Source organism: Epinephelus fuscoguttatus, linkage group LG18 (genome assembly GCF_011397635.1).
Source record: "Epinephelus fuscoguttatus linkage group LG18, E.fuscoguttatus.final_Chr_v1".
Classification (NCBI taxonomy): Eukaryota; Metazoa; Chordata; class Actinopteri; order Perciformes; family Serranidae; genus Epinephelus; species Epinephelus fuscoguttatus.
The window spans coordinates 22748925-22768055 of NC_064769.1; the positions used below are offsets into that span (position 1 = coordinate 22748925).

General features: G+C 42.2%; 1 protein-coding gene across 1 annotated transcript in view; it reads left to right on the plus strand.

Moving 5' to 3' along the window:
* The window catches only part of si:dkey-1d7.3 (transmembrane protein 132D), a 46810-nt gene extending 38410 nt beyond the window's left edge, over nt 1-8400 (plus strand). Inside the window, exons 7-10 of the mRNA XM_049603787.1 lie at nt 792-972; nt 1905-2018; nt 2126-2317; nt 6371-8400. Coding sequence (XP_049459744.1) covers nt 792-972; nt 1905-2018; nt 2126-2317; nt 6371-7843 — 1960 coding nt within the window. The 3' untranslated portion in view covers nt 7844-8400. The remainder of the gene's footprint in view (nt 1-791; nt 973-1904; nt 2019-2125; nt 2318-6370) is intronic.
* The last annotated feature ends 10731 nt before the right edge of the window (nt 8401-19131 follow it).

Here is a 19131-nt window from a genome sequence, read left to right on the forward strand (position 1 = left end):
ACGCAAACAAACCAATCAGCTGTGGCATCCTGTTTAATTTAACTCAAATTCATGTGGAAGGAAAGGTCACTCGGCAAATGTTTTGTGCCTTTACGGCATCAACAATCTTCACTGCTTGTCTCCAGTATTGTTTTTGAGTTGACAGTCTCTCTGCTGGAAGATAGAAGCACCATTTAGGAGTTTGGATCACTGATTAGCTGCATGATTTTGTTGTGTTGTTGTTGTTTAAATAAGGAGGGATCAACAAACATCATGTTTTTGTGAATGAGTCTCCTGCATTTAACTCACTGAACTTTAAAGCCTTGTTAAAGTATGCTGCTGTTTTGCAGCAGATTCTTAAAATGTACATCACACAGAAATTTAGTGTCACTTAAAGAAATAGTTCAACATTTTGGGAAATATGCTCATTTGCTTTTTCACAGAAGATTGGTACAACTGTCAAATATGAAGCTAGAGTTATCAGACTTGTAGCTAATCTTAGTTTTGCATGAACAGTGGATGCTAGTGATAGCCAGTCTGGATCTGTCTGGATTATTTCTAGGAGTCACTGCACCTTGGCAGGAAATAATTCAGAAAAGAATTCCCTTTAAAACCACATCTTGTCACTTACACACTTTGGTTTTTGTATGGTTACACCAAGGATTTATATTGTGTTAATTAGTGAGCATTAGAGGTACCTTTGGACAGAGTCAGACCAGCTGTTTCCCCCTGCTCACAGTCTTTATGCTAAGCTAAGCTTGAACTTTAAATTACGTATGTGCCTTATTTGTCTGATTACTTTTGTGTGTCAGGTCGACATGGGACAGTGAGGAAGAGGAGGAGATGAGGAAGGGCAGGGGTTGCATGCTGCAGTACCAGCACTCTACACTCAGGGTGCTGACACCATTCATAGCGCAGGCTGACGCTGAGGTGTTGCCTGACCCGCTGACAGGGGCAGAGCCTATTGAGTACTTCCTGGGTCCTGATTGGCAGGTAAGTACAAGCTAACATGCTAGCACTTACTAGCAGGATTGAGTTATCCAGTTTTAAAGGGACAGTTCACCCCAAATGCAAAAAAACCCCCATATTTTTTCTCTTACTTGTTGTGCTGTTTATCAGTGTAGATTGTGTTGGTGTGAGTTGCCGACTGTTGGACATATCGGAGATGTCTGATATGATGGAACGAGATGGCACTCAGCTTGTGGTGCTCAAAGTGCTGAAAAATTACATTAAAAAACCTCAACAGCAATGTCTCTTTCCAGAAATCATGACCCGGTTTCTCAAGATAATCCACAGACCTTGTTGTGAGCAGTTTCATGTAGGAACTATTTTCTTTCTTCGGAACTACACCTGCCAACTGTATCACCGCGCAGAAGGAAGTGTGCATCTACTCATGAACAAAAATATTCAAATTAATAGTTCAATATTGCTAGCTCACCTGAGCTCACTAATGTTACAGCTCAACTAAGGAGGACGCCATTAATATTTACATTTCACGCTGTCACGAGCATGACCCTCTCGTCCATGAGTAGTTGCACTCTTCCTTCTGCTTTGTGATAAGGTTGGCAGGTGTAGCTCTGTAGAGAGAAAACAGTTCCTACATGAATCTGTTGAAGTTTTCAAATGTATTTATTTGAGCACCACAAGCCGAGTGCTATTTACTTCCATTATACTCAAGAGAAGGCAGACATCTCTAACTCTCAGCAACTCAGACCAAAATAGTCTAGACTGAAAAATAGCACAACAACTAAGAGGAAAAATATGTATTTGCAATTTTGGAATGACCTGTCCCTTTAACTATATTTGTCAGACAACAGAGTTATGTTCAAGACACTGAATCAGTGGAATGATAATTATCATACATTATATCAGTAGCTTTGGCTATGAATTTATCATTATTAACGATTTTCTCTTTTGATTGACAGGTGGATGTGACCAAACTTGTATGTTCCTCTTTAAAAGTGGCAGATCCTGATGTCGCCAGGGTGCAGGATGGCATGGTACTGCAGGGACGGGCTGTAGGCACCACAACTGTACAGGTGAGCCGTGATGAGCGTGTGTGTGTTTGTGTGGTTTCAGCAGGTGCAGCTCATGCTATAATCATGCATCTCCATCTGCAGTCTGGCTGAGCTTTTACTTGTTGCAGGTGTTCTCTCCTCTGACATCTTCGGTCCTGGCTGAGCGGAGCATCAGGGTGGTGGATGATAAAGTGAGTGTGACTGAGCTGGGAGTGCAGTTGGTTTCTGGGCTCTCTCTGTCCCTGCAGCCCAGCCCCGGGAGCAACAGGGCCATCGTCGCCACGGCAACCACACGGGAGATGATCACGCAGCTCAAACAGGTAAGTAACTGGAAAATTGTAGCACGCAAAGCATAAAACTGTGGGGCACGGCTCAGCTGTTTGTGATGGGGCTCGTCTCTTTTTTATGCCCGTTGGTTTTACAGTTACTCATTTTTAGCCTCGCCACATAACTCGTGAAGGGCCATTCAACAGAGTGTGAACATCAGATGGGACGAGAAATCAACAAAAGCAGTGAATCGTGTACAGTAATAAATTGAAAAATCAATGTGAGATTTTAAAACTACGTTTGCTTATTGTAGGACCGTTCATGATTAAGAGTAAATCAGGGATCTTTCATTCAGATTTTGCAACAGTAAGATTTATACATGTCTCATAAGATACAGAGCCACACAGTTTTGCACGTATCTAATAGATTCGAAAATAGTCAAGGAAATATAACATCAAAGCCATAAGATGTATTATAAATATTCAACAAGCCTAATTTTCCTTGCATGGAAACATCACTGAGCAATGCCCGCATTCTTTAAATCACTAGCTCTCTGGCTTTGTAAGTCCCATCCTTTGAAACTCAAAGCCATGAGAACACCTGTCAGTGTCTCCCCCCATAGACAAGGTTTCATCAGAGGCCTTACATAAGAGCAGAAACACAAATGCTGAATTCAGATCGCTATAGGCTCTGACTAAATATCAAAGCCTGCATTTTTGTCTGTGTTTATTCTAACTGCGTAATTATTTATTGGCTTTTAAACAAGTAAGCTGTTTCCCTCTTGTAGTGAGCTGCTACTATTGCAGCTATGCTTCTGCCTATGAGTGCACAGTCCTAAAACATCCCCTTTTTTCTTGTTCTTTAAAAGTGTGGGTATTTAACAAGCAAGCCCCCGGCATCCATCACAGACTTCCACTGACAGTTTTCCCTCCCTTTTATTACTGGTGTGAAAACACTCACGGATGCATGTAAAATAAAGCAACAGCATGAATAACATCAGCGTCCTCATTGACCCGCGTTTTAAGATGAACACACTTCTTGCACTGTTAGCAGATTAGAGGAAATGATTTGTTGCTGCTCTCTGATTTTCCTGCTTGCACTTTAAACCTTGTACATAGGAGGTAAGTGCTGATATTAGTGTTTAGATTTATGACTTTGCAATTAATCATAGTCTGGCTGATGATCAGAGAATTGCCTACATTGCAGGTGTACTGCTGATGAATTAATTTGATCAATTTTAATTTTGATTTAATTTGATTAGATCCTAAATCTGCGGTGTCATATATACATGTGCCAGAGAGTGTGTTGTGAGGAATTTAAAGGAATAATGTGAGCAGCAGGGAGACAATGTGCTGGAATCTTACTACCGTTAGATACGATACAATACGAAACGATGTGATGCGATGTGATGCGATATACTTTATTGTCCCTATACGGAAATTTGTCTTGGACTCAGGAGCTGCACAAACTGCCTCACAATAATGGTCCAGACTATAAAGGCAGCCGTAATTGGGCTACATGCACATCAAGTGTTTGGCGAGACATCTGTAGGGACAAAGCTCTATGTTCAATGAAACCTTTTATTCATGATATTTATACATGTAATACAAAGTGATCATGCAAGGAATAAAAGGTTTGTGGATGACAAGGAATTGAATCTGGATAGGACAGGGAAGAGAAGTGAGGCTACCAGCTTCATTTGAAACAGACGACATTAGAAACAGGACGTTATTTATTAATCCCTCTGTATTTTTCTATTTTTACTTTTAATCCACTCCCGTTTGCCTTATTACAGTTAACACATCACATCATCATTTCAAACTCAACACTTCCTCTATCAAATTAAATAAAAAGGTCCTTATAACTTTGGTTGAGAGAATCCCTTCATTTTCTAAATAGGCTTTTATTGTGAAACATTTACAGGAAGTTGTTGTGGAGGAGTCAGTGACTAGCATAGTTTGCATGTGGTGCATCAAATGTAGCTCCTGCCATCTGGTGGCACTTTTTATGACACTACAACAACATTTCGGCCGGCACATGAACAGCTGTAGGGGCTGAAATAATCGTAGTAATGATAAAAATAGGACAAGAACAACCCAACGACATCAACACGTCATGAAAGATGACCAGTGATGATTAGTTGTGGACCTTGTGTAGTCTGTCATGTCTGTTGCCCAAGTCACAGCACAATTTTATGTCTCCACAACTGCCTTATCTGACATAGTGACTGTGGGATTGGACAAAAATGTTGTGTAGTGTGAACCCGGCATAAGAGAACCTTGGCACCATATTATGGTGATGACCCATTCCAATTGCCAAAAAAAATGTGTTGGCATTGTACGTTTCAGCAAACTGTGTGTTATTATGTGGTGGATACTTTTGTCTTCTGGTTAGAATTAGGCACAAAAACAACTTGGTTATGGTCAGCAAAAGATCATGCTTTGGCTTAAAGTACCCAGTTTTGGTGGCACTATCCTGGCAGGAAATGCAGTCATGTTTCAGTAAAAAACAACTGCTCTTTGTGGCACTAAAATCAGTCACAGTTTGCTAAAAAAAAAAAAAAAAAACACCCAATTTTTTTGTTGGCAGTGGTCTGCAGCTTGGCAGGTGACTTGCCTATGTTTTACACCATCCACTGTCCACTCCACCTCCCAATGACAAAGTCAGCTCATATATTGCATCACTTTAAAAACAAATGTAATAAATGCATGGTTTGCAGTAATGTACAAGCCAACATTTTCCCCAGCCAACTGGGCTGGACGACCATATTCACCTTAACGGTTCCTAGTGTTTGTAAGTTTGGTACCACATGAATTTTTTCTGGATATCTGAGGATCTGTGAGGAGAAATTTGGCATTAATCAGCTTTTTCTGATATTTTTTTGTGAAACATTTAATATGAAAGCACTGCAGGATGGTTTTGAACTAAACTTCAAGCCCACATTTCAAGGACCAAAAGCAGAAAGAGAAAAAAACATTTTTGTACGAGGTGATAACCACACTATTCCACATTCATTTAAGATTTCTCCAGTGATGTTGCTCCTGCACAGGGAGCAGAGGCAGTACATGCAACACAAACAATATCATTCAAAACAACTTTTTTTGTAAACCCTCTGTGAGGGGGGCTGAAAATTACACTTTAAACTTGCCATGATAACACAGTGCGCCATTAACATATCCTAAATGTATATTTTCCTGTGAAGATACAACAGGATTCTACAGGGAGGATATGAATTATTCTAATTGCCACAGCGCAGCAGATTTGCACAACAATCACCTTAAGGGTGTAATAGTATTTGTGTTTTCCCTTTGCTTCCCAGAATGTAAACTCATTGTGTTCACAGCCACGGCCATCATCTGCCGTTACCATGCTGTGTGAGAGAGCAGAAGAGGCAGACAGGGTGCACAGATGATCATTTTAAAAGCTCACTCACACATTTAGCCGTGGCAGCTTGCCCATTTTAAACCAGCTCCCGGACACAGGCATGGGGCGGCAATTAGGCAGTCTATAGCTGAGCGACAGCTTACTTTACCTACAGTACACTGTCGCTTGGGCTGGTCTGGCCCCTTCAATAACAAACTGTTGGAACTGTGCCAGTGCAGATGACCAGCCAATTGTGCCTGTGATGGCAAGCTGTTAATGTTCTGCTCAGGGCCATTCATAATGTATCCAAACCCAAAATATAGGTTAGGTCTGTGGCGACCCAGTGGCTCACATTAGCAACAGGAAATAGGTCATTGTGTATTAATGTGATTGGATTGGCTCTTTACATGACCCTTGTGGCTGTACTTTTTTGTGTTTAAAGGACTTCTATTATACTCTCCTTATCCAGTTTGGCTAAATTATGTTTCATAGTCTGACTTCATAGGACTATAATCTATGGAACAATAGCACCCTACTGAGTGTAATCATAAAGAGATTAGCATAGGCAATTTAGTGCTATTAACAATCATGGGAATATAGCTCTCACTGAAGGCAGGGGGGAGAATATTGATTTGCTGTGTTCTGACCTCCTTTTTACACATGAACTCGGTATTGCTCAGTTATTACTGTCTCTTTCTTTCTTTCCTTTTCTCTTTCTTTCTGTCTATCTTTCTCTCTTTCAGGAAGCATTGGTCAGCAGCTGGGTTCAGTTCAGTGATGGTGCAGTCGCCCCACTGGACCTGTTTGACCGCAGCATCTACTCTCTGACCGTCTCCACCCCAGATGATGGGGTGGCCACTGTACGCCGCACCCCACAGTCCACATTTTTAGTGGCACAAGGTGAACGTGGAGGCCAGGGGGCAGTCGTGAGGGTGGAGCTGAGGATTTGTGAGGAATGCCAGAAATCCAAGAGGAAGAGCAAGTTGGCAGTGGGCACAGGGCTCCTCAGGATGAACTTTCAGAGTAGCAGCAGAGTCGTAACAGAAGGAGGTGGTGGATTTGGTGAGGTTGGCACTGACGGAAGTAAAGATGTGGGTGGTGGTGCATCAGAATTGGTAGGCGAGCTTAAAACGACGGTGACATCACAGCAATCTGTCACAGATATGGATAAATGGTTGTTCAGAAGCACAGCACTTGACCAGCGAGAGTCTACCGCAGCAGAAACTACTACCTCGACTACATATTCAACAAAATCCATGCAGCCGCAAGTCATATGGATTGGAACTACAACCAGGCCTACAAGAAGTAGCACATATGCTACCATTCCCACAACTACCACTACAACCATGAGCACTGCCAGAGCTACAGACACAACAGTTGGTTTAGTTGTTAAGGGAGAAGGCCAGAAACGAAGCTACGGAAACATGCTTGACAATCCAAATTCTCCCCTGAACAAAGACATTCCTAGACCAGAGGTGCCCAAGAAGGAGCCTCCGAAATCGAAAACTCCAAAATTAATCGAGAGTGACCTTATTAGGACATTCAAAGCCATGTCAGACATGGAAATCGGCATGTACGCCTTGGTGGGTGTCTCCTGCGTAGCCATCTTTGCTTTTTTGCTCAACTGTGCTTCGTATAATCTCTGTTTCCGGAATCATAAAACCCCCATACAGGCCGCCCCGGCACCCACCGGGGACCCGAAGGATCACAAGCACGACTGGGTGTGGCTGGGGAGCAACAATCACAGCGCTCCAGCTCCAGGTGACCCGGCTCAAGTGTCCACGATAAAACGTGAGGCCCACCACCCTCTGGAGTCCTGTCACTCCATGGACTCCATCGGCCACCGCAGCATGGAGAGCACCCTGCCCACCGTGAGCGCCCCCGCTGTCCCCGAAAGAACTGCCACCCTGGGCCGCAGCAGGACCAGCTCCCAGCAGCAGTTCCAGGCAAAGGCGATCGACCCCATGGCGAACCGTTCGGCCACCTTGCTGGCCCGGCCACACCGCAGCGAGCCGCTTCATTCCCCCACCAGCAAGCGGAACCAGGTCCAGTTCACCACCTTCACCACGCTGGACATCAAGCACTTGGCTGCGCTGAAGAAGAACGGTGTGGACTTAAACTGGGCCAACCAGCAGACGCAGGCCCCCGCTGGGCCCCAGTCACCTTTACCTGACATGCCGTGGCCTGTAGTCAAACCTCTGGGAGAGCCTCAGTGAGTTTGTTTGGTGAGAACAAAGAAGTGTATGTACAGTACACAGGAAGCTATAGTGGTGAATGTCTGAAAGAAAAAAAGCTGGCTTTTGTTTTTTAATAAAAGATAAATCACTTTAGAGGATGTATTTATTGAGATTAGATAGAGGACATTTTATATTGAAGTATGTGCTCAGTGAAAGCCTGTAAATACATTATGTAATGGTGTACCCATGAAGAGACACCTAAGAGATACTGAGTTGATTTTTTAAGATTCAAAGCATGATTTTATCCCTGAAATGCAAGATTCTTGTGCTCTGCAGACCTGATGTTGTAAATATACATATATCTATACTATTAACTTATTTCTACATTTCTAACTCAAAACAAATGAATTCTCATCTCCTCTTGCTTTTGTACAATCCCGTCGCCCCTGTAGAAACCACTCCAGATATTGCTAGTTGTCAGGTTAAATGCAGTACAGGAGGGATTATTTCTTGTAAGTAATTCTATTCTTTTCCAGCCTTTTTGTACTTTTTTTTTTTTTTTTGTTCTCGGATTCCTCCAGAGAGTACCTGAAGAGTCTGTGCAATTTGTCAGAGAATATGCAACATTTATCAAGCTATTTTGAGCAATCTGTCACCGCAGTCTGCAGCGGATATTTATTCAAATCAAATGCATGCTATGCAAATATAGTCTGCGCCGTGTTTGAAGTGGACATTGTTTCTGAATTTTTTAACAAACCTTACCTTGGGCTCCAGGTTCCTCCTGGGGGCCCTGCTTCTACAATTTGTTAAAAAATGTCTAATCTCGGTCTCTTGACACGGAGCAATACATATTCAGCTGTAAGATTTTTCATGTGTGAATGCAAAACAATGATGCCTTTTTCTATGTAGCAATCTCTTATTTTGAAACCAAAATGTGATGTGTACTTCCCAAGAGATCCTATCAATAAAGAGCAAATGGATTCATTTGTTATAGTCGAAATTGAATTTAATTCAATCGTTGTCTCTAAAGCCTTTCAAACAGTAAAGTATCATTCATGGGAAAGCACAGTGAATGGTTTGGATTATAGGCTCAAGCTCAGCGATGAATCAGTGGGATTTGATTACGTTTAATCACTTCTGAATGTGATTTGAGGTTGATGTCATCATTCATTCGTTGAAATGTCAGACTGACAGCAGTGTATTTGATGTGCCTGCCAATATTAGGATTCTGTGGCGCTGCATAGAATAACTGTTGCGCCGAGAGTAAATGGGGAGAGAAAAGTGATCCTCATTTTGTGTATTGTGACAGTGTCCCTAAAGAATTACAGGTATTTTATCAATGATGGGAGGCTTTCATAAGATAACTCACGGCTCATTTGTCTCTTTTTCCCTCCGCCCTCCCTTCCCGCATCTCTAAGGTGACCACAGCCACACTTCTCAAAATTACATTCTGGGAGCTGTGATGCATAAACAGCGTCCCCATTTTAAAGAAGCCCAGATAATCTGATGCCCTGCACCTCAGGAATTGGCAGCTGTGGATATGACAGCAAACGTCATCTCTCCCTGCTGCACAACAGCAGCAGGCGGATTTAGAGTGTTGATAAAAGTAATTTTAATAACTTTCTCCCAAATTCTCTACCTACAGGCCCAACGTTTTTTTTTTTTTTTTGTATGAGTATAGACTCTCTCTGCTTCCCAGTCAATTTATCTGTCCGGCAGCGGTAGAAAAAGTAAACAAACTCGCCTCGGAGATAAGCAGTGATTCAAAGCTGTCTCCGTGGTGCATCGTGGCCCGGCATCTTTGATTGCAGACCTGCCGTATCATGGAAGACGCTGAATTCAGAACTCAAAAGTTCAGACACAATAATGATTAAGATATAAAAGCTGCACAGTTTGTTTGACAACAATGGAGCAACAAAATGTGCCTCAATGTGCTTTTCTGCTGAAATGCTGCCTTTTTTTTTGATTCCTCAGACACTCAAGTTCATCCCTTATTCTCCCACATGTAACCTGAACACAATTCAAATGGTTTTGGCTGTCTGTGTGAAGTACTTGGCTTTATCGCTGTCTGGGAAGGCTCTTCAGTTAATCACACTCATCATGCAAGCTTTGGCTGCAATGGGAGATTGTTAGGAAACAGCATATTGTAAGATAATTCCAGTTATATCATTTTGACAATAATGGACGTAGCAGTCAGGGCTACTTTGCATATAATGAAGTATGCAAATCTCTGTGTGTGTTTGTCTTGCAAACAACAAGACAGCAGTAGAGTCCCTCAGTATCATTACAGCAGGATCTCTAATCTGGAGCATCAGCTTCCCTATTGACAGATTTAAGGGATTGGGGTCATTGTGTTGGAGGATTAGTGTGCATTAGTGGACCCTCTCCATGGCACACTCCTGATAATGTAGGCCAAAAGAGACAAGGTCGCTTCTTTCACAAGGCTTCTTTCACACAGGTTGGACACAAACGATCGCAGATGGAGGCAGGTGCTTGTGGGAAGGTGTGGCTGCAAATGGAAGAACTCACTTGTGAGACGCGATGCGCAGCGACTGTTTAACTGAGTGAATATAAAAAGTACTGTAACATGATTTTTAAAAGAGAACATCAAAAAAAAAAGATGACAGACAGAGATAGACGAAAGAAGACAGGCACAGAGAGAAGTCAGCCCTAAGATGAATGTGATGAGAGCGGTAACTCATATCACAGGTGGAGGGGAACTCAGACTGTATGGCAGCTCATTAAGACAAAGTACCTCGTGCTTCCCCGCTGCACTCGTCGCTGTCATTGCTTGTCAGCACAGTGTCACCGCTCGGCGTGCATCATAAGATAATGTCACCAAGTTTTTACAAAGAAAAGGACAAAAAGCAGAGAAGTTCTTTGTGTTAATGAGACAGATTGGGGGAAAACAGCTTTGTCGCAGCAGAAGACGGAACAGCCTTAATTGGCAAAAGACGAACTAGATGAAGCCGTGTTAAGGCAACAGGTAAAGAGTGTGGTCACAACAGAGGAGACAATATGCGACACATACGGTGGCCCTGTGAGCTAAACGTGCTGTAAATAGACTCAACACGAGCACATGGAGAAACATCTCCACCAACTTGACAACACATGCAGCATTTAGACAGCATTCACTGACTTGACGACACAGAAACAATAATTTGGCACTTATAATTCCCGGCAGACATCAAGCCAGATCCTTGTGAGGTGTTGCCATGCCAATATGAGCCTTAGGGGGTCTATGAAATTTCATGGCAATCCATCTGATGGTTGTCAAGATACTCCAGTGTGGACCAAAGTGGTGGACCCACCGCTAATATATGCCACTAAAATGTAAGGATCGACCGATATGGTTTTTTCAGAGCTGATGCCGATACTGATTATTATGTTACAGAGATACTGATAGCCGATATTTACAACCAATATATGTCTGCTGTAAAAATCATACTTGACACAGAATTAAAAAAATAAACACTGAGAAAGCACTACACAATAAACATATAATAAAAAAATGAATAATAATAAAATAAAGGAGAGCTCAATTAAAAACCAGGCTAAAAAGGTAGGTCTTGAGTTTGCTTTTAAGAGCCTAGGGTGTTACGTGTAGGCAGTGAGAAGCATGCCAGGGGCAAAACAGTGCAGCTAAGGAAAACAAAACTGTATATCGGCATATCGGTGAAAAAAATCACCGATAACACTAAAAATTTATAATATTGGCCCCAGTAATCGGCCAGGCTGATTATCTGTCAACCCCCTACTAAAATGATCACTAATATATACAGTACCAAATGAATATACAAATCCAGCAGTACAAAATGGTAAAATGTTCATATTGATTCATTTTAATTATTACTAGCAAAAGAAAAGGCCCATACAACTGTAACAGCATAAGTAATTAATGAATCACAGACTGAATCATAACAGTCCATAAATATAGACATATATGAAAAGCCAAATAGCTACCCTAGGTTTCTGATTACTTTGTCCAAATACAGTGACAGAAAGATCTAAGACATACAAATGCAGGGGCATACTCTAAAAGTGACACTGGTTGAAATGGTACGTAGCCTACGTATGCACTCACATTCAACATGAAGCATTGTGGCACAAATTAGCAAAGTGCAACAGAAAGACAAAAGTGGGGGATACAAAAGGAGCTCTGAGAGAGCATGAATGGTTTCTTCTTTTCAAAAGACAGAGTGAGATGGGCTTGAGTCAAAACAAACGAACACCAAAACATTCTGCAAGGCCAACAGTTGTTTGGGCTCGGTCTACATTAATAACGCTTAATAAAACCACACGATGTCCTTCTGCTTATTTTGTACAGACGTGTGTTCTAGTGCATGGGTTTAGTTTGGAGCAGGTTGACTGAGAGAAGGAGAGATTGTTTTCTGTGGGATGCAACATCTTTTTATGCTTTAATTATCTGACTTATTATATATTAGTCATAGGGCAAAAGACAGGAAGAATCTGGTTATGTACACAGTTTTGGAATACACATAGTAAGTATATATATGTGTGTCTGCGTTTATATGTATGTATATATATATATATATATACATATACATATCAGTGTTATCTCAGTGATAAGAAAAACTGTAGGACAAACAGGCAGGCAAAGAAGTGTTCAGTTGAACTGTTTCTTACAAAATAACAGATTTAAATTACAACTTTCCTCTTTATTTTGAAGACTTTGTGGCATTTGACAGGTGACATTCTCCTCTTCCTACTTAATACATTTCTCCGTCTCTGCCTCTTTCAGTAAGCTGTCTGGCTATGTCAGTAATTCAAAAACAGAATGCTAAAATATATTTTTCAGTGACTAGTGTAAAACCACAATAAATAAAGGACAGTAATATAAACAATAAAAATAACAGACCTAAATCAAAACATGTCTTTTTTGGGGACATTAGAACATGAACATGTCCTGCAAATAACACGTGATACCAGTTTGTTACTGTCTTTCTCCTTGCTTCTTACTTAATACTGTTCTCTGTTTCTCTAGCTCTTTTCTTTGCCCTTTTGCTGTCTATTCTTCTTCTTCTTCATGGTACCTGCCCATGGTAGCAGTGGTGGCCTAGCAGCCTTACTACAACCAAAATTAGCTACAGCCAACATAGGAAAAATACCCCAAGAGTCAGCGAGAGCAGGGGTGGAAGATTACTCACAGGTGGATTACACGGTAACAGACATTGGAACGGACACGACTACGCATTGGATCTGTGACTCGGAGAAGGATAGGGGCACGGACCTATCCACCAGGGCTAGAATTAGCAGCACTCAGGGCAAGGCGAGCGCATCTGTAGAGGATAAAAGTAGCATAGTTGAGAACAAGATGCTTCAGGTTTGTCCTTGTGGCTGGCAGAAAGTAACATCAGTAAAAGGCCTCAGAACTCATCAGGGAAAGAAGAAGTGTGTGGCAAAGAAAGGGCAAAGTAGCTGCACTGATCAGTACTTTCTAAGAAGTCAGTCGAGTCAGTCGGATGAAGTCCAGCGGCAGGTAGAAAACCACAGTTCGCAGGATATCAGTAACGCTGCCACTGAGGGGGAGGAGGAGGAGGAGGAGGAGGGGGTAGTAAGAGAGGATGCAGGTGACAGTGAGGCCAGTGTGCCAGTCAGAGAGAGAACCATGGAGCAAAAGGTTAGAGTTAGATGGCCTAGGGCAAATGACAGTAAAGAATGGGAGATAGTTAATAGATTTGTCAGTAATCTTAAGTAGGCTTAGAGGAAATGCAATAGAAAGGTTAGAAAAGATGGGAGATATAATTTACTCATATGGTGTAGAGAGGTTTGGGTTGCATGAGAGAAAGAGGAGTGAGAGGGTACAGTCAGGTAAATCTAGGCAGCAAAGAGAAATAGAGGAGCTAGTTAAGGAAAGGAGACAGTTAAGAAAGGTGTGGAGAAAGGCTACAGAAGAAGAAAGGGAGGGGATTAAGCTGTTGCAAGAGGAGTTGAGAAGCAGGCTAGCAGTTCTTAGAAGGGCAGAGCATCTCAGGAAAAAGAGGAGGAAGAAGGAATATGTAAGGACAGGTTTTTTCAGGGACCCTTTTAAGTTTGTTAAAGGATTGTTCAGCCAGGAAAAGGGAGGGCAGCTCAAAGCAGAAAGGCTAGAGGTTGAAGAATATTTGAGAAATACATATTCAGATTTAGAGAAGAATAGGATAGTAGGTTTCCCACCCGATATGCCTCCATTAGAAGGGATAGAGCATGAGATGGATGTCAGACCACCTAGGTGGAAGGAAGTTCAGGAGGTGGTCAGGCGTGCAAAGGTTTCTTTGGCCCCAGGGCCTAATGGAGTCCCCTACCGGGTTTATAAAAGTGCGCCTGATACCCTTAAATTTTTATGGAAACAGCTAAGAATAGTTTGGGAGAAGCAAATTATACCAAGAGCATGGCGTAGGGCAGGGGGTGTCCTCATTCCTAAGGAGAAGGAGTCTGTGGACCTTAGCCAGTTCCGGATGATTTCTCTCTTGAATGTAGAGGGGAAGATTTTCTTTAGTGTAGTTGCGCAGAGATTAGCTAGCTACTTAGAAAGGAATAGCTTAATAGATACCATGGTGCAGAAGACAGGAATACCAGGTTTTTCAGGGTGTTTAGAGCATACTAGCATGATCTGGCACCAGATTCATGCAGCAAGATTAAGAAAAGGGACCTGTATGTAGTATTTTTAGATCTTGCAAATGCGTTTGGTTCAGTACTGCATAGCCTCATTTGGAGTGTGTTTGACTATTTCAGAGTGCCACAGGTAGTTGTTAACTTAGTGAAAGCATATTTTCAGGATATTAGGCTGTGTCTAAGTACAGCAGGTTTCACAACAGGTTGGCAGAGGCTAGAAATAGGCATCATGGCAGGGTGTACAATTTCTCCATTAGCATTTACTATGGCGATGGAAGTAATCATCAGGGCTTCTAAGTGCGTGGTAGGTGGGGAGAGATGGCAGAATGGGTTGCATTTTCCACCAGTTAGGGCTTACATGGATGACATAACACTGGTGACCACAACAATGCCATGTACAAAGAGGCTATTAGAGAAGGTAAATAAGAACCTCAAGTGGGCCAGCATGAAGATCAAGCCTAGTAAATCTAGAAGCATCTCGATACGTAGAGGGAAGTTAAGTGATAGGAAGTTTGTCATAGATGATGAGGAAATCCCAACAATTAGGGAAAAGTCAGTAAAGAGCTTAGGTAGGTGGTACAATGTGGAGTCGAATGATGAGGAACAGGTGGTGAAATTTAGGAAAGATGTGGCAGAAGGATTGGATAGAATAGATAAATCCGAACTGCCAGGAAAGTTGAAGTTGTGGTGTTTGCAATTTGGGCTATATCCTAGGTTAATGTGGCCATTGTCAATTTATGAAATTCCAGTATCCGTAGTGGAGAGAATTGAAAGGTCGGTTAGCTCCTATATTAGGAAGTGGTTGGGTGCTCCTAGGTGCCTAAGTAGTGTTGCATTGTATGGAAAAGGGATACTTCAGCTACCAGTATCTAGTTTAACAGAGGAATTTAAATGTACCAAGGTCAGGACAGAGCTGTTGTTATCTGGGAGTAAGGACGTGGTAGTTAGGAGTGTGGTTCCAAATCCAACCAAGGGGAGGAAGTGGAACCCAAGATCGGCAGTTCAGGAGGCAGAGGCAGCTCTTAGGCATGCAGAGATTGTAGGTAATGTTCAGTTTGGCCGGGGAGGCCTGGGGCTTGGCTCAGGCAAACCGGTATGGAATAAAGCAGGTCTCAAAGATAGAAAGCTGGTTGTAGAACAGATATGTAGACAGGAAGAGATGCTAAGGGGTGCAAAGGTAGTGGCCCAGGCTAAACAGGGACAGTGGTTGAATTGGGAAAGTGTAGAAAAGAGGAAGCTTAGTTGGAGAGACCTGTGGAGTATGGAGGAGAATCGTATTAGATTCCTGGTAGGGGCTACATATGATGTGTTACCAACCCCCCAGAACCTAAAACTGTGGGTAAATGGGGACCCATCATGCCCATTGTGTTCACGTACCGCAACCTTAAAGTTAGCTTGTCACAAGGCCGATATACATGGCGACATAACCAGGTGTTGAAATGTTTAGCTGCAGGCATCGAAGGGAAACGAAGACAGGTGAATTCAGAAGGTGTTAAGTTAGGAGTTTAGTAGAGTTTAGTAATTCAGTTTGTCCGTGAGGGAGAGAAACACAGAAGAGATAAGTTAGTGAGGAGGCAAGGGTGTGGCTGCCTAGAAGGTGCTTGTGATTGGGAAATGCAAGTAGATTTAGGGGGAAAGCTTGTTGTTCCCCAGGAAATAGTTTGTACCAGGCAGAGGCCTGACTTAGTGTTGTGGTCAGTGAGTCAACGGATAGTTTATTTCATTGAGCTGACAGTTCCTTGGGAAGACTCAGTGGAAGAAGCCTATGAAAGAAAAAAGCTTAGATATGCAGACTTAGGAGCAGAAGCTGAGCAGCGAGGATGGAAAACTAGGATTTGTCCAGTGGAAATGGGGTGTAGGGGATTCATAGCAAGATCAGCTGTCTCGCTCCTGGGTGAACTTGGGGTGCGGGGACAGAGTTTGAGGAAGACAGTGAGGGAAATGTCAGATGAAGCAATTAAATGTAGCCAGTTTATCTATAAGAGAAGAAATAATGTTAGTTGGGGGCCAGCAGGGGGAACTACTAAACAGGGCATATAACTCCTTGAGATCAGGTGGAGAGATCCACTTCCTCTCAGGAGGAAATCCAGGAAGAGGAAGTATTTAAGTGTGGGAGCGGCCTATTTGAATCCATTTTGTTTGAGGCCATGCGGCAAGGTGAGTGTGTTTGCTGATCCTGTTACTTTATTTAGCTCCTTTAACTTTAGCTTATATTGTAGTTATGCTATGTAGCGTGTGAAATAGAGTATGGTGAATGTGCTAGGAAAGGTAGTATCAGCCCTGCTTCTACCTGGAGCTCGCATGTACGGAGCCTGGGTTTGGTTGAAGGTGGCAGTGCTGTTTGGGCTGAGAGAGCCATGTGTAAGTAAGGTAAAGGAGGTTTTTGGGTTGGTGTGGGGAGGGGAGCAGTGAGACCTGGCATTAGGGGAGTGTCTCTGGGACGCTAGAGATCACTGTCTAGCCTCCTCGAGGTGTCGTGGGACCAACTAGACGAAACACTGGTGAAAGGAGGGTCCCACCCGATGACCCCAAAGACATGCTAGTTATCACTGCTCATTGGTTTGTATAGTTAAGCCTTGCCATATTAGCTTATCATAGGGCTTAGGTTTTTCACTGAGTGTTGATCCTTTCTCTAGAGCACAAACCTCTTGTGTTTATTTGAACTCTTCTAATGTCCACAGCAAATATTCTTAACATATACAACCTCTGGGCAAGACACGTGAGACATGCATCATCAAGAAGTGCAATGTAGCCAATCAGAGGCAGAGTAAGGCGGATCTTGCCAAGAAAAGCCAATAGCGAAAGCAGTAAGCGCAAGAAACTGAAGGATTAGTTTGTGATGTCATGTGGAAGTGATTCCCTTGTCTACATGACTCGGTGTGATCAGTCACATTACTTATCCTCGGTTTTATTATCCTTACTTTTATCCAGACCTCCACAGAAAAAAAGTCCGCTGCACTTCAGAGCTTTTCCTGGAAGAAGAGCTTGTGACTTTTATGGACCCTACCACACTACTCGGTCAATTCATTAACTCAATTAACTACTGAAAAGCTATTTTACTCAGACAGTAGTGACATTACCACCATGCTACTGAGAAATACAGTTAAATTCGTAATGTTACCACTTGTAGTGACGCTACACTGCATTTACTGTGTGATGCCATCATTTATAAAAGCTCTTATTCTGTACTTTACAGATTGATTGTTTTTTGTCAATGTAAAGAATGCTACAAGTTTGTGAAATGTTTTAAATATTGTCACTTTTCTTCACTCACTTCATTTCAACTATCTGTGTGCAAAACACACACACAGCCACTGATGGATTAATGACTAGGCCTGCCGTGCATGGGCCAAGTGATAAAATAACAAGGGCTCCCCTGGTCTTCATCTGTAAATTTTCCCTCAAATTAACACGTGCCAACCAGGAAGAGACTGTAAAAGATCACAAAACAACAACAGAGAGATGCAAAACAGCTGCAAAGAGACACAAAGAGACTCACAACAACTATGAAAATGGGCAAAACAACCACAAAGAGACACAACATTACCACAAAGAAACATAAAACAACTACAAAGAGACACAAAGAGACTCACGACAAGTATGAAAAGGGGCAAAACTGCCTAAAGAGACACAAAATGACCACAAAGAAACACAAATGAGTAAAAAGAGACTCAAAATCACTACAGAAGCAAGCAAGGACAAAAAGAGTCAAAACGACTACAGAGAGACACAAATCAACTTAAAAGAGCTGCAAAGAGACACAAAGAGACTCACAACAACTATAAATAGGGGTGAATTAACCCAAAGACACACAAACTGACAACAAGGAAACATAAAACGACTACAAAGAGACACAAATCAGCTTAAAAGAGATGCAAAAGAGCTGTAAGGAGACACAAAGACACTCATAACAATTATGAAAAGGGGCAAAACAACCAGAAATAGAAACAAAATGGCCAGAAAGAGACTTAAAATCACTACAAATGCAAAGCAAATGACAAAGAGATTCAAACTAACCACAAAGAGACATAAATCAACTTTAATGACATGCAAAACAGCTGCAAAGAGACTCACATGGGTTTACAAAAAGGGGCAAAACAACCCAAAGAGACACAAAATGACCACAGAAATATAGAATGACTACAAAGGGACACAAATTAACTTCAGTGAGATGCAAAATAGCCACAAGGAGACATAAAAAGGACTCATGACAATTACAAAAAGGAGCAAAATGACCAGAAAGAGACTCAAAATTACTCCAGATGCAAAGCAATGACAAAGGGACACAAAATAACCACAAAAGGGGGCAAAACAATCACAGACACAAAAAGCCAGAGACAAAAAATTAACACAAACAGACAACATGTACAGCGGGATGCATAACAGCTACTAAATGATGGAAAACAACAACAAAAAGAGGCAAAGCAACTGTTAAGTCTGTGTGTGGAGGTGATGGGGCCCTCTGCATGGCTGTGCCCAGGGGCCTATTGTCTCATTATCTGCCCCTGCTGGCTGCAAATTAAATTCATGATGTGTGAGCCTGATTTTATAAAAACACAGTTAAAGGAAATCAGAGCTCTTAAAAGAATACCATTTGAAAATACAAAGATAAAATCTGCCACAAACTTCACAGTAGATTACACAGCTGTGGCGGGCGGATTAAAATAGTCTACGGGAACGAGGAGTGTCGCATTTATAGTAATCCTGCCTTC